The 15,958-nt window shown below is 39.3% G+C and overlaps 1 protein-coding gene across 1 annotated transcript in view; it reads left to right on the top strand.

Moving 5' to 3' along the window:
• LOC147167344 (receptor-type tyrosine-protein phosphatase gamma-like) overlaps nt 1–15,958 on the top strand; it is a 121,594-nt gene that overhangs the window by 99,391 nt on the left and 6,245 nt on the right. The window contains exons 12-22 of the mRNA XM_086086615.1: nt 6–738; nt 2,609–2,747; nt 6,107–6,198; nt 8,249–8,340; nt 10,631–10,727; nt 10,857–10,939; nt 11,016–11,150; nt 12,351–12,485; nt 12,581–12,753; nt 12,858–12,993; nt 15,086–15,232. Coding sequence (XP_085942741.1) covers nt 6–738; nt 2,609–2,747; nt 6,107–6,198; nt 8,249–8,340; nt 10,631–10,727; nt 10,857–10,939; nt 11,016–11,150; nt 12,351–12,485; nt 12,581–12,753; nt 12,858–12,993; nt 15,086–15,232 — 1,962 coding nt within the window. The remainder of the gene's footprint in view (nt 1–5; nt 739–2,608; nt 2,748–6,106; nt 6,199–8,248; nt 8,341–10,630; nt 10,728–10,856; nt 10,940–11,015; nt 11,151–12,350; nt 12,486–12,580; nt 12,754–12,857; nt 12,994–15,085; nt 15,233–15,958) is intronic.

Genomic DNA, 15,958 nt, shown 5'->3' with positions numbered 1-15,958 from the left:
CTCAGCCTACAGTATCTCCAGTATCATCAGCAGACATGGCTCCCATAAGCTCCGGTTCTTCAACGTGGACATCATCCGGCATCCACTTCTCCATTGTCTCCATGGCAACAGGCCTGGGCCCCTCCTCGAGTGGCAGCCAAGCCACGGTCGCATCGGTGGTGACGAGCACCTTCCTGGCAGGCTTGGGTGTCAGCGGGGGGGTCATCTCTTCGTTGCCCAGTTCTGTTTGGCCAACGCGGGCACCCGAAGCCACCCACAGCACCCCTCGCTCGCCCACCCCGCCCGCAAAGCCCAGCACGGAGCAGGCGGTGGCGCAGGCCTCCGAGACCGAATCTCCCGCCGAGGAGAACCAGGCCGCGCCCAAGGGCGAGGAGGAGGAAGACGACGAGGGGGACGGAGAGGGGGAGCAGGAGGACGGGGGCGCGGAGAAGAAGAAAAAGAACAAGACGACACCCACCTATGAGGAAACGCAAGCCAACAGCACCGTGGCCAAAGAGTCCGTCCTCCCGACTCCTGCGTCCACAGCCAAAGAGAAGGCCACGGTCCACAGCGGCACTTCTGCGAGCACGGTGGACGGCCAGCCGACCCCCCCGCAGGACAACCTCACGCGCATCAATGCAGTCACCACTCAGGAGCCACGGAACGGCAGCGCCGAGATGCAGATTCCGCAAAGCTCCACGCTCTCACCAAAGATCGGCGCTGATGGCAAGAGTCTTTGGCCATTCAGCATCCATACCGGTGAGGCAGATTTTCTCTTCAGATCACAAAGTGTGAACTTTCACAAACTGCTTTAGCATAACAAATCTTGATTCAAACTCTGCTGTGGGCTTTTGTATATGAACAACACCCGAGGGCAGACGCTTGTGCCTCAAGGTTTTCCCTTGGGCTTGTTTTTTTTTTTAAAGAGTTTGCTTCGAGAAAGCTGATTTCGATCTTATTGTTTCGTTTTTATCTTACAGGAGGTAGCATGCCGAGCTTTACAAATGAGTTAGTATAGTGTCACAGGAATCTTTCTACACTGTGTTTTGTACATCTGTGGAAAAATGTCAAATTAAAGAATGTATAGTTAGGAAAATTAACTCATTAGAATGAGAATCAGAGCTGGACAAAGTTCAGGATTGGATTGTAAATGAACCGTGAACGCCAATTCAATTCTTGAATTTGAATTTAAATTGAGGTAGCAAGCAGGAAGCAGAATTTCACATTTGAATTACAGGAAGTACAATTTAATTTTTTTATTTAAAAATCAAAGAATATTGAAGCAGCTAATATACAACATTAATTTCATACAAATATTATAAGGGCTTTATGTGCACAATTATAGTAAATAGTAATTTTGTGGGTTTCCTAAATAAGAATAAATTATGAAATATGCAAAATAAGTATGCATCTGAGGGAGAGTCAAATTATGAGCAAAAAAATTGTATAGTTGGAAAGTCAATTAAATTGTAATTACATTTTTTCATCAGATTAATCACATCTTAGAATTTTCATTCATCACGATTAAGCGCTTAATTAAAAAAAAAAGGCTTTTTTAATCAACATTTTTCCCCACCAAATTTGAAGAGCGCACTAATTATGTGTTCAATCTTTTGACATTTAATGTTATATGAGGACGTCTTCAACATTTTTTGAGCACACTGCACACGCTCATACTCCTCTTTTTCTAATCAGTTCATTACTTGCATAATTTAAAAAGGAAAAAAAGACCCCAATATTTTGACATGAACAAATATTCTAAATGTGATTCGCAAACATTTATTAAATGCTTTAATTTAATGCATGTAGTTATGTTTATTGCTAAAACACAACCTGTGCTACCTTAAACGTAGCCATCCGCTGTCACGCTAAAGGACCATCAAAATTAATAGTGCAATTAATCTGCGTTTATTTATGATTAATGTGATCATTTTTTGTGATTAATTAATCAGTTAACGCTTTAACTTTGACAGCACTATTAAATTGTAATTTTATGAGGGGGGCAAATGCAGTACATTAAAATGGCCTTTCTTAAGTAGTAATATTACTGCAATAAAAAATAAAATTAAGTAAATGTAAACAATTAATACACTAAAGAAATAAATAAAATTTTAAATTAAAAAAATTCAAATTTTTAATAATAAAAATAAATAAGAATTGAAATAGCCTTTTTTTAAATGGTAATATTACTGCAATAATGAATGTTAAAAACAATCATCTCTAGTGACCTGCCATTTTGGCATTTGGATATCATCATTAACGATTACACATAAAGACAATTTTAGCCTGTGTAGAGTCAGGATGCAAATCGCTGACATTTGGCCGACACCTCATAAGTCACAATTTAGTCCAAAAAAATAAAACTATACTATTGGTTGATCCACACATGCGTGTTATTTTTACATGTACAATAATTGAGCGATCTAAAGTGTTGAAAATGGCTTACTCTCTCTTGAGGATGCAATGTTAGTGGTTGAACATGACAATTTTTGGGGTCTCCTGAAAAGTAACTATTTTGGAGGTACAAGGTTTTGGTCCGCTGCCAGCAAAATGTAAAACTTGTCATTTGAAATGCTATTGCTTCATACTGTACACTTGTCAATGAATTTGTATTTATGTATCGCTCCAGAAAAGACTCCGTTGTCCAACGTGACCCGAACGCCTCACCCCGGCATGGGCAGGATGGTGTGGATTGTCCCTTTGGTGGTCGTGTCTGCTCTGACCCTGCTGTGCCTCATCATGCTGCTCATCGTAATGGTCTACTGGAGGTGAGACTTTGTACGAGACGAAGGGCCATATTGCGAACGCCACAGTGACAAGTTTGAACAAAGATGGTGCTTGCATGAGGGTGCAAGAATGCACAGCATCACCCCCTGCAGGAATGACGGGCTTTTCGCCCTCTTGGGAGTCATCCACTTATTCGCTCCCACCATTTCGGGGGATATGATCACACCCTGCCACCCCGAGCGCCACGCGACCTGTATTTCTTGATTTATTAATTTATTTTTTTCCCCCCCTGTTAGACTCATTGCGACCTTTCTTGTTCAAAACGCCCCAACTGTCATTAGTGCTTTCATTTATGTGATGATTCCTTTGTGTGCCGTCACGCTGCACAATGAAGGCCGTCACCGTGCGAGGCTTGAGGCTTGAGGCAGGAGACCTGAAGGCCCCGCGGTACTGCAGCCCCAGCTGTCTTTTCATCTGCTCGGCTAATTTCCAGCCACGCAAGTGAACTTCCAGTAATTACACAGGCCAAGCCACTGGCACAAGCGGGATAGTTAATGAGTTACGAATACCACTACTGGCTATTTCCTCAGCTGGCCTCATTCATATTTATTTATCCCCCTAAAGATTCTGCGTTATTATTTTATCTGTAGTATTTTAATTAGGTATTCTCATAATTATTCTATTGATGAATCTGGTAATCAAAATGACTTTTTGCCCTATTAAAGAGTTGTAATGAATAAGTAGATGAGAAATTTCTCCGTGGATTAGAATACATTTTTGCCTGCTGAGGATATTTTTTTTTTATATATATATATATGCTGTGCACAGGTCACAAGTTTTATTTATTTATTTATATGTTCGCTTTTTGGGTATGTATAATAGAACTTGAGATCTCAACTGGAACAACCTTCTTTAATAAATAAATAAAAATAGGAGACACTATATTTAAATGCAAATTCCCTAGTGTGTGGTAGACAGCCAAAACAAAGATAACATGCAGTTCAACTCAACTGCCAAAAACTATTCAAGGAAAAGCAATGTCTGCTTTCCACTGTGCAGCTTCACACTTTAATGGAAATATTAAATAGATTGTAACGTCTGTACTAGGGATGTGCTGAAAAAGTCCACACGGGAATATATGCTTGCGGGCCGTATCGATACGGAGGTGTCAGAATTGATATTGCGCAATCATTCAGAAAGTTTCCATGGCGCATATCTGTGCGCACACTTTCTGAACAGGCGCGGGGTGGGCGGGAAGCGCAGCGGGTAAACCGGAAGTGCTGCAAATATTAAAAGAAGACAACATTTTTGCCATCCATCAGAATAAAACTGCCTAATGACTGCTTGAATAAAAACCTATGTAGGAAAGGAGTAACGCTATAAGACGGGTGTCAAACTCATGTTAGTTCAGGGGCCACATGGAGGAAAATATATAACGTGCGCCGGATCGATAGAATCATGTTATAGGACTTCAAAATAACTGATGTCAATTATACGCAGATTTTTGCTATTTGCGGGCAAGCCTTAAATTGTGGGATTCAACTGTAAATTTATTGTTCCCAAAAAAATAACACGAACGCGGCAACACTTTGCCCGTATGAGTTCCAGGCATGTTATATCTACCTGTTTTGCATATATAATGTTCCCAAAATGCATTGTGTGGCGCAATTAATGAAGTTATAAGGACGTTAATCCTTGTCATATGTCGTATTTAGCGTGTTTTTGTTTGATTTATGTTAGTTTTTTTTTTTTTTTAAGCAAACCGTTACTTTAGGTTATGTGTAAAATAATGACATCCAGGTCAATTCCACGGACAAGTTGCATTGCTCATCTGAGGATTGCTTGTGGAATTACAAATGTTTTGATCTTGGCTGGCTGATGAATTGGTCCGACAATTTTCTTTCTTCTTTTTTTCTTCCACTTTACCTGAACTCCGTTGAAGTGAGCCGATAAAGCTAAATTGACTTTCCTATTGAACGTCTTGTTTCCGTAACAGGTGACAGATTTTGGCATCAGAAGACTTTGATGAAAAAGAGGCTTGCAGAGAGCTGACCGTCCCGGCGGTTGTTATGACAACTCGCAGTTCAGACAATGTCAGTTCCCTTGGGGACGTGACCATGATGAAAGATGAAATCAAACCATTTGTGCACTTTTTACTCAGTTTGAGCCGGTCCTTGCTCGTTAGCTTTCCACGCTCATTAACAACAAAATACCGCAATTCCTCCAATTCGTGTTGGTTTTTGGTGAAAGAGATGACATGAGTGAGCCCGTCTGTGGGAGTATTTGTCTGATGTGTTTGCTCCTCCTCGCTTGTCAAAGTTAAGGTCACGAGCAGAACTCCCAACGAGCTTAATTGCAGCACACATCTGGACGCCTGTGAGGCTCGAGCTGTTTGTTGAAAGCTCGCAGATGTTTGAGGCCGCAAACGAATCCCGTACGGTTGCCGGCATCTCGCCGCGTCCGTGTCGACGCCTCGCTCTCCCATTCTTCTTTCTTCGGCTGTCATCCTTTTCAGAAAAGCCACGTTTGTGTTCCCGCAAAGCGCGCTGTCGGGAGGCGCGAGGTGTGGAGGATGCGCGGACCTCGCTGGTTAGTTAGCCGCAACGCATCTGCGCCCGCCGGGAGATTGATTGGAATTTGGAGGCTGTGACGCAAGCTAGGAAGGCGCCCTCCTCACCCCCCCCCCCTCACTATTTGTTAGCCCACCCTCCCCCTCACCATTCCTTCGCTCCATCCCTCTCTTTCCATACCTTTGTCCCTCTTTTTCTTTGGGTTGTCTGTAAAGAATGGCTAGCATCTGCACCCTTCTCCGCAAGTACAGGTAGGATCACACCTGGGTCAACTTTTTAGTGGCAATCTGCTCTTTGTATGTTTAGCTATTAGTGAACACTGTCAATGAGAACTCTACTTTGTGTCTTTGAAGGGCTTCCATAAATCCAAATTGTTTTCCCCCTCACCATCCATTCATTTCTATCCATTGTGCAGGACTTTCTGAATGCACGCGCAATTCATTGTCGAAGATTAATTTGCTGAAGCTCCAAATATAATTAACACATTTATCATTTTTTACGAGATGCTTTGGAAAATTGGATGTATGTTTCCTAAATGGATGAGCTTGCAGACTCTTAATATTAAATAACTTTTTTCGCAGCATGGCTGTTTTCAACGCATGCACTTTGTTCTCCAATGTGCTCCTATTATGTTGGTTTCAAAGCAGAGTGGATGTTTTGAATGCGGCACATTTTGTCCCTGAGGAGACAGTTCGTAGCTGTTTACATGTTACCTGTAGTCTCTTGGCAAAATTGCCGTGTCATGTCCGACGGGGTGCATTTTGTGTGTCATTCATGGCAATATTTAGACGTTGTTGACTCTCTTCGTCTCTCTTCTTTTGTCTCTGCAGGAGGTTTTTCCAGACCGCTCACTTCTATGTTGAGGAGAGCAGCTCTCCTCGGGTGGTGGCCAATGAGAGCATCCCCTTCATCCCGATACCAGGTAAACAGCATGATTAAATTAAAAGCAGATTTTAAGATAACACCACCAACCTTCCTTGATTTCTGACTTCATATCAGTTTTTTATGGTTGCAAGTACGCAACTCTTGAGTAGTCACTTAATAACGCTACCATTACTTCTTTTGATGTGTAAAATGTTACCCAAAAAACAATGGCATCATTTTAAAGAAAGACCAATATACAATTTTCCTTCAGCATAGAAAAAAAATAAAAATAAATCTGAAGGTTGATAATAGATCAATTGAAATGTAACTATTCATTTAAATTTTCAGTTATTTTTTTGGACACTCTGCTCCATTTATTTTTGTTTGAAATTAGAAAAAGGTAAGTGCAAGTTTATTTATTTAAATTATTTAGAAATATTGGAAAACATTTTACTGTAAAAATTAATTGGGAATAAGTTTTCATTAAATATTTTAAATATTTAATGCCTCTGGGAGCTCCCTAAACTTTTTGTTGGAATTATTCTAAAACAATGTCTACTGTCTAACATAAAAATAAAAAAAACATTTTGAAAATCAAAAACGTGTTCAATAAATATATGCTTAAAAATGCTTTTGACAAAGGTAGGACTTTATATTTATAAACATATTCTACCTTTTTGTGAAAGTGAAGAGTCCTAATATGAGTTATCTGCCTCCTTGACTACTAATAATCGGTATTGGTCCTGAAAGAAATAATTTTCTATGTCTAAATTGCATGAAATTAATGTCAATTTTCTATTCTTTTAATTTCTACTTCCTGATTATAAAGCAGTCACAAGAGGGCAACCGTACCAATGTCAGAAATAAGGCTGGTATCGGCCCATACCAATACCTAGTATCGGTACTCGCTCATCCCTCATTGTTTTTAATATATTCTAATGAGTTGGCATGTTTAAATTACATTATTTAGGTGGGAAACTAATTCAAAATAACCCTGCTAATTTAGGAGGTATTCTCAAATCACCATAAACATTTCTCCAATGGCTTTCTCTCTGTTACCTTGATGTGCACATTTGCACAATTTAAGTCCATTTACATGTGAAATGACTCTGGGGGGTCCCTTTGCAGCCGAGCATTGGGTCTGGCTGGCTTCTTTTATTTATTTATTTTTTTTCCCCTTCTCGCTTTTAATGTTCCCGGCAGCCGAGCACTGGCTGGCTGCGAGTTGATATCAGGCTTAAGTTTCTCCGTCACAAAGCTCTGTGACATTTGAAGACAACGATATTGTAGTCACAAAGCGCAGCTGATGTCGCCATCGACTCTGCATTCAAATTCCACTTTCATTGCTTGTCGCCTCCTTTCTTCCTTTTTATTTGCATTGTAATGTTCCCACAGCATATACTGTCAGAATAACTGAGCAGGCGGTGGAATTGAGTCAACTTGGTTCAAGGAAAAGGGAAATTCACAGAGCTGAGATCTGAACGGGCCCTTAGAATTTATAAGTCATGGGAATATATTTAAGCTCCGATATGCTTTCAAGACCCAATTAGCGTCTTTAACACTTTGAAACCACATCATATAGGCTGAAGGACATTTTGATAAATGGATAGCTTAGCAAAGAAGAATCCCCTTTTACCATGTGACCAGGCCTCTTTAGGTCCCAGGTGCAATGGTGTGTTGGCTTAAACATTAGCCAGCATCAGCAGCCATGACAGCTGGGGCCCCCGGCTCTATTGTCCCCGTGCGGCTGCTCCACCAGCCTTATCAAAGATCCCTCGTGTGTGACCTCGAGATGATAGGACTCTACTGAGGCAGATGCTCCCACCATAAATGCTCAAAATAAGAGATTTCCGACACCAGTTCTTCTGTTGTTTCCCTCTCTTGAAAGTTTTCAACATATTTCAAGAATTCGTAGGAAAGGAAACTTAGAGATTTTTTTCAGTTGACTGGCTTTTGGGGGCGTGGCTAAAACCTAGCCCCAGAATTACAATACTTTATTTTTTTCACTTTACAGAGACTTTCAATTGCGTGAGTTTATTAATTTATTTTTTCGTGTGAGTTCATCTTAACAAATGAATTTTTCTTACTGTGTTGTCTTCCTACCGTAGACGACATGGAAGCCATTCCTGTCAAGCAGTTTGTCAAACACATCATGGAGCTCTACAAGAACAACCTTCAAGGCTTTTCTGAGGAATTTGAGGTAAACACACAATACACTCGGTGGTTGTCCTACCTTGAACGGCACCCGGTGCGAGACACTCCACCGGCACAAATCTTCCACTGTATAGAAGGCAACCTTATTGCAATGACTTTGACCTTGTTTGCTTGCATGTTTGTTTTCTTTGTGTTACAAATCAGGGCTAGTTGTTTAAAACTCAGTTACGGTTTTAACCTTAAGTCGATCTTAAACCTGCTGTTAACTTTAATGGCGTCATTTTCTTGTTGTTCGAAAGGGTTCAAAGTGAGGACATTTGAGAATTCAGAGCGCCCAGATGGTTTTGATCACATGATCAAGTATCTGTGTTGAAATGGAGAGGATTTTATATTGAAACGCATGAAACGATAAGAAAAAACGATCAAACACACTCATCCAAAATATATGTTAACAGGTTAGCTTTCCAAAAATCCAACATCAGTTCTCACAGTTTACTGATGTTGTCTTGTTTTCCATAAATCAAAAAGTCCAAGTGTGTTCGAAACTGGAGCTTTCACCGCATCTCCAACAAACAGAAACAAGCTTTAATGCATCAGCGCAGCCAGCTTGAACCGAAGATCCCCCCCCCACCCCCAACCCCTCACCCCCCTCTTATTTTCCCCCCTGAGTGAAGCAGCCTATTCAGCATGGTGCCATGTTCCCCTTCAACTTTTGCTCTTTTTGGATAGAAATGTGGGAGAAAGACACACGGAGTTAATTAGGGTGAAAGCAGGTTACGAAAGAAGACGGAAGCTTGGCTCCTGAAGGCTGCTCTTTAATTGGGTCGTTTGGCGTCGGGCTCAGACGCTCATTTGTCATGTAAATACAACACGGGGAAGGAGGAGGAGGAAAAGCAGGTTGTTTGAGTTCAAGCGATAATAGCATTGGCTGTGCTCAAACATGAACCAAATCCCTGCTTGATTTCTACTTTGCCCTTTTTCCTGAGCTGTAAACGCAGGAGAGATTCAGAGACCTGAGATGTTTTCTTCTTTTTTGTTTATCAGTGAGTTTGTTTTGTGTATGTCTTGAACCAGCGGAGGCGTGATGGTTTTTGTACTTTGCAGCAGCCAGCAGAGAGCACTATTAATTAAGTATACAGGAAATGAGTGAAGTTCACTGCGGGAGCGTTTTGAACTGATGTTAGTTGTAAATATTGCTTCTTACAGCACAGGCTCAAGAAACTGAATAGAGTGCGGCTCCCACGTTGGCAGAATTAGCGCATCAGTCGATAGCCATACATTTGTATCATTTTATTTAATTTTTTAGCTATCAGGATGCTTTCACAAAATGACATGGTCATTTTGCACGTCTCTTGCATTTAAAAATAATTCGATTAGTATTTCAATCAGTAGGAAAAGGAAATGTCCCTATTAACTCATTCATTGCCATTGACTATAAACGTCCAAAATTCATTTTAAGTATTTCTTTATTATTAGCTCAACATTTTTTACATTTTTGTTAACAAGAGTACGAAAACCTAGAATGTTTTTATTGTACATTTAGAACAGATATAAACTTTGTGATTAATCGTGAGTTAACTAGGGAAGTCATGCGATTAATTACATTTTAAAAAATTCATTGTCTGACGCCTCGAATTTTTAATAATCTTTTCCTTTTTTTATTCATTAACTGCCGTTGACGGCCATAAACTATTTCTATTAGTTTAACATTTTTTTTCTACTTTTATTAACAAGAGTATGAAAACCTAGAAAATAAATGATTGTAAATTTAGAATAGATATAAAATTTGTGATTAATCGTGAGTTAACTAGTGAATTCATGCGATTAATTACGATTACAAATTTTACTCGCCTGACACCCCTGTTAAGAATATATTACTACTTTGAGCAACATTATCTGTGTGAAACTGTACTTTCATTAAAATTTTAGCCCAAAATTTTAAATCATCTTTTCTTCTTTTTTTTGTATTAATTCACTGCCATTGAAGGCTATAAACGTCAAAAAATTCATTTTAACTATTTCTATTAGCTTATTTTTTTCCCACTTTTGTTAACAAGAGTATGAAAACCTATAATTTTTTTATTGTACATTTAGAAGATCGTTAGGTAACAAGTGAAGTCATGCAATTAATTACAATTTTAAAAAATGATTGCCTATCGCCCCTAATTTTTTATCTTTTTTATTTTTTAAAATTTATGGCAGTGAATGAGTTAATGACCAGCTTTAAGCTGCATTATGCAAGAAATCAAATCATACAGCTTAGCTAAATGCAATAGAAAATGATTCAATAGCGTTTGTTGTTTGTTTTATTTTTCTCACTCTCTCTCTCTCCCCAGGAGGTCCAACGCTCCACAGCCGACCTGAAAATCACTGCGGAACACTCCAATCATCCAGACAACAAGCACAAAAACAGATACATCAACATTGTGGCTTGTGAGTCTGCTGTGAAACGGGATAAGAGAGGATTTCTAGTGCGGAGAAATCCTCTTATGTTTCCCTAACCTACTTTTCTTCCTTTAAAAATAATTTGCTCAAGTGTATCGATGATTTCCCACCCAACAGATGACCATAGCCGGGTGAAATTACGAGCGCTGGCTGGGAAAGACGCCAAACATTCCGATTACATCAACGCCAACTATGTGGACGTGAGTTCAAACGCTTCGCGTTACGCCCATGTCTTGTCAGCATCACCGTAATGATGAATCGTTTGACTTGTCACAGGGCTATAACCAGCCTAGAGCGTACATCGCTGCACAGGGTCCGCTGAAGTCCACCTTTGAAGACTTTTGGAGGATGGTGTGGGAGCAAAACTCCGGAATCATCGTCATGATTACAAACCTTGTGGAGAAAGGACGGGTGGGTCGACGTTGGTGCAAAAAACAAAAATCTAACCAACATTAAGTCCCTCATGCTTGGTTTTGTCTTCCAAGATATTTATTTTTATTGTTTCAGTATTTGTCTGTTTTTCTAATAGTTCATGAGTTAATACTGGTATAAAAAAAAAAGTTTCAAATCCAATTTTATATCGGTAATTTTTTTTTATACATTTACGCTGAACCCATGCGTGCAGATTTTTTTTTTTAACCTTTCCACTGTTGTTTTTGTATTCAGACCAAACTAATACGTTTGGGCATGTTGGTGCCAAGAAACTGTTGAAGTGAGCTGAAAGGCTTCATTTTTAGGCTAAGGTTTATGTATTGTCTTTTGTGTTTGGGGTCATTCTATGCCAAATCACCCCAAAAAATATTTTAATGAAATTTGCTGTATTTGTTTTCTTGGAACACTAAATCTAAAATTTTAATTAAAGTACAGTTTCACACAGATAATGTTACTCAAAGTAGTAATATATTCTTAATAGGGGTGTCAGGCGAGTAACATTTATCGTAATTAATTGCATGACTTCAATAGTTAACTCACGATTTACTACAAATTTTATATCTGTTCTAACTGTACAATAAAATATTTTTTCTATGTTTTCATACTCTTGTTAACATAAAAGTGGGAAAAATGTTAGACTAAAAGAAATATGTCTGCATCTTTTAGTCATTGATACAGTAATTTCATAATAATTCATAAAATATAATTAAAATTAAAAAGATGGACTGGACTAAAAAACGAGTGTGATATTGATTTGTGTTGAGGTCATTTTTTCTGCCACTAGATGGCATAATTGCATATGCAAGATGTTGGTGACAGCTCAGTGCATTTTTATTTTCATATTAAGAGCTATTCTAATCTTTAACATGGAGTAACTTTTTCTGCAAAAATTTCAAATACAACTTGACCCCAGTCTCCACAAATATATTATTACATTTATTACCGCTAAATTTTAACGTGGACGTGTCTGCTGCGTTGCGACCGGTACAGGCGTTCCAAGTAAGGGGCGGTCATTAACCGCGCATTAAAAAAATAAGTAGCGTTAAAGGAACTTTAACTCAAAATTAATGCACTAATTTTGACACCCCTAATTCTTAATTTTCCTTCTTTTTTTTTTGTTGCAGTCAGTGTATACCTGCATAACAAACATGATCCAGTACCAATTGTTGTGTTTTGCAGAGGAAATGTGACCAATACTGGCCTACAGAGAACAGCGAGCAGTACGGAAACATCGTGGTGACGCTGAAAAGCACCAACGTGCACGCCTGCTACACCCTGCGCCGTTTCCACATACGGAACACCAAAGTCAAAAAGGTCAAAGAAATCAAAGCATCCTGTACCGTATTGTTAATGATATCGCCGATACAACACACGACGCAGTGCTGTAAGATGCGTTTGATTTTTTTCAGGGGCAAAAGGGGAATCCAAAGGGGAAGCTCAACGAGCGTATCGTAATCCAGTACCACTACACTCAATGGCCTGACATGGGCGTGCCCGAGTACACCCTCCCCGTCCTCACCTTCATCAACCGCTCATCAGCGGCCCGCACTGCAGGCATGGGCCCGGTCCTGGTGCACTGCAGGTACAATCCATTACTTAAATGAACATTAATTATGAGCGTTAGACGTTGGAAATGTGCTGACGGGCCTAGCGGCGTGCTCATATTGCTTTGTGTGCTGGCCTCAGTGCAGGGGTTGGGCGCACAGGAACGTACATTGTCATTGACAGCATGCTGCAACAAATCAAGGACAAAAGCACAGTCAGCATCCTGGACTTTCTTAAACATATCCGCACACAGCGCAACTACCTGGTCCAGACTGAGGTAAGACCTCCAGCTTACTCCACCCTCCCAAAAAAACGACATGACAAAGGTCATCTTGCTTATAGAGCTTTAATACTTACTGCATACTTTGAGCTGAGTCAAGTCGTATTTTAGGCAAAAGGGATGACTTTCTTATTTCGTACTGGAATTTTTTTTTAATGTATGAAACTCTTGTCAAGACTGTTTTGAAAAGTCAGTTTCAAATAATTATTACAGCTTTTTTTGACATGGCGGCCTCATTTGCAACGAAGTGGCCTAAAGGGGTTTACTAAATTATCCCTCCACACATTTTCCCCCCAACACTAGCACACTTAAATGTTGATGCAAGACAGCATGAAGACAAAATTGTGACACCGCCGTTGAAATGGCAGCCAAAAGACGACTCATCGGAGTCGGCGTGTATTTCTAATCCTCTGCTGTGCAATTTGGTAAATTCATGCATGCTGTAACCTCAATTTCACCTGCTGCCTCATCAAGCAGTTATTTGAGGTGAAACTGATGTTCTTTCTGCCAGATCCAACCAGTCTGCCCTCCGCCACCATCAAGCCATATCGAAAATTCTGCTTGATGAATATTTTCTCTTTTGCGGGACCATTTTCTGTCAACTCTGGTGGTATCGAGATATATGTGGTTTTCAATGCTTGTCATTTATTTTACAGTCATGAAAATGTTAACGGCTGTGTTGGGTGCTCAAGACGAGGCAGATTTATTTATATAGCACATTTTATACACAAAATTACTAAAAGAATGACATAACAAATTAACAGAAGACTTTAAAAACATTTACCGCGGGTCATTAAAAAGCATTAAAAGTCATAAAATGAATTTTGCTAAAAATTAAGGCTTTTAACTCATTTGCTGCCATAAACGATTGGAAAAACTAATTTAAGTGTTTTAAGTGTCCCAAATATGTATTTATATGTTTGTTTTTTTATGTTTCTAGAGCATACAGAAGGCTTTGATGCAACCTCTCAACTGCAGAGAACAGTTGAAGGTAGTCATTACAAAAACGGCCTGCAGGTGGCAGCATAGTATAAGAAATCAACCAGGGCCATGTTGCAAACAAGCTGATTTCCCCACAGTTCTAAATAGATTTGTGAATAATGGTGAAACTTTATATTCTAATGCTAATTGCTGCAAAACGGAATAGAAATATACCTTTTGTTTTTTCTTGATGAAATAAGAGACTTTAATCTTTCTTTTGGTAGGTTCCAAGTTTTTATAGCAATAGAACACAATATTCTTTGAGCCTTGCAAAATCTGTCAAAATCCAGTAAAACAGCCGGGGGGCAAAGGGGGTTGCTTCAGTGAAAGTGGCTGGGAGTGAATGAGTTAATTAAAAAGTATTAAATATGTTATCCAGAGGCATTAAAATTGAATTTCAATTTATGTAAAAATGTGCTGCTCATGCTGTATTTTACATAAACCTTTGTGAAAAGGAGTCACTATAATGCAATTTAGCAATAATACTTCGGCACAAAATGGCCTGGAGTCCACAAATTGTTCTGAATTTGAAAAGTCCTCTCACCAATGTCCAACATGAAACACTAATCCCACCTAGTGGCAGAAAACCCCCTCAACACAAATGTATGACTCAACGATGCAGTACACTCCTTTTAATTGTTTAGTATATCCTTTTACCTTCAAATAACTTTATGAATGACTTACTATTAAATGACTGTATCAATGGTTGAAAATGTGCATTTGTCCACTTTTGTTGTTTAGCAAGAGTACGAAAAACTTGAAAACACATTTTTATTGTACATTTACAACAGATATAACGTGATTAATATGTCGTTAGTTAACTATGGAAATCATGTGATTAATTAAAATGGAATTATTGTTAGCAACTGACAGCCCTAATATATAAACAGTATATGCATATGTGTGTGCCTGTGCACGTGTGTGTTTATACAATATGATGTGGGCATTCCATTTTTTTTTAAGTTGCATTAATTTAGACTTGCTGGTATCTGCAAAAAAAAAAAAATTCAAGTAAAGAAGTAAAATTACTCAAATATATATATATATATATATATATACACCGTACAAGCAAATGATTTCATGTGTTTCCACTCCTATTCTCCTTCAGGAGCAATACGTTTTCATCCACGACGCTCTGATGGAGACCATTTTCAGCAGAGAGACGGAACTGCCCGCCTGGCAGCTGCACGGCTACGTCAACAGCATCCTCTCGCCAAACTCGACGGGCCGCACCCGTCTGGAGAAGCAGTTCAGGGTGAGTTTACAAGCTCGTGGCGTTGTCACTCGATCCCTAATGGCATCATCCTTGGGAAAGGAGGCGGTCTCTTGATGGGAAGCTTGTTAAAAGCGTGTACGGGAACAGCGGTAATCCCATTTTATTGGCGGGGAAGAGAGACCAAAAAAAGCCCTGCAGCGGAAGAGCGAATATAACGTTGAGGACAGTAGAGTGGTTGATAGGGATGTAGCGATATACAAAAGTCAGAATATGATCATTATTATTAGATGGTGTGTGTGTGTGGGGGGGGGGGGGGTTGGTGATATGAAAAGCTCACGATACTGTATGAAAACTTATGGTATTATGTAAATTATGTATATTTTTGTACATAACGGCAATGACAAAGAAATATGCTTGACCAGTCATTTGTATGGTTAATTATTTTTTATGGATATGAAAATATTTGCTGTGTGACTGATTTACCCGCTTCAGTGTGTCCAGTTACAACATAATTTTGTCCATGTGAGCAATAATCAGACCGTGTTTTCTATTTAGAGAAAAAATAAATAAATAGACATACAAATAAAATATATATGAGTAAATTGCATTTACTGCAAATGTCTTCTCTATTCTCTGCTTTTAACCAAGGTCATATTTATACACATAGTTCAAATAGTAGAGATAACATCAATGTACATACATTGCTTGCAGTCAATAATAAGACTCACTTGCACTTGCTGATGCACGCGCACGTTGTGAAGTGAG

Source organism: Leptonotus elevatus, chromosome 10 (genome assembly GCF_054856555.1).
Source record: "Leptonotus elevatus isolate MCC_2025b chromosome 10, RoL_Lele_1.0, whole genome shotgun sequence".
Lineage (NCBI taxonomy): Eukaryota > Metazoa > Chordata > Actinopteri > Syngnathiformes > Syngnathidae > Leptonotus > Leptonotus elevatus.
The sequence above is the reverse complement of the archived record's forward strand: the minus strand, read 5'-3'. Positions and strand labels throughout refer to the sequence as shown.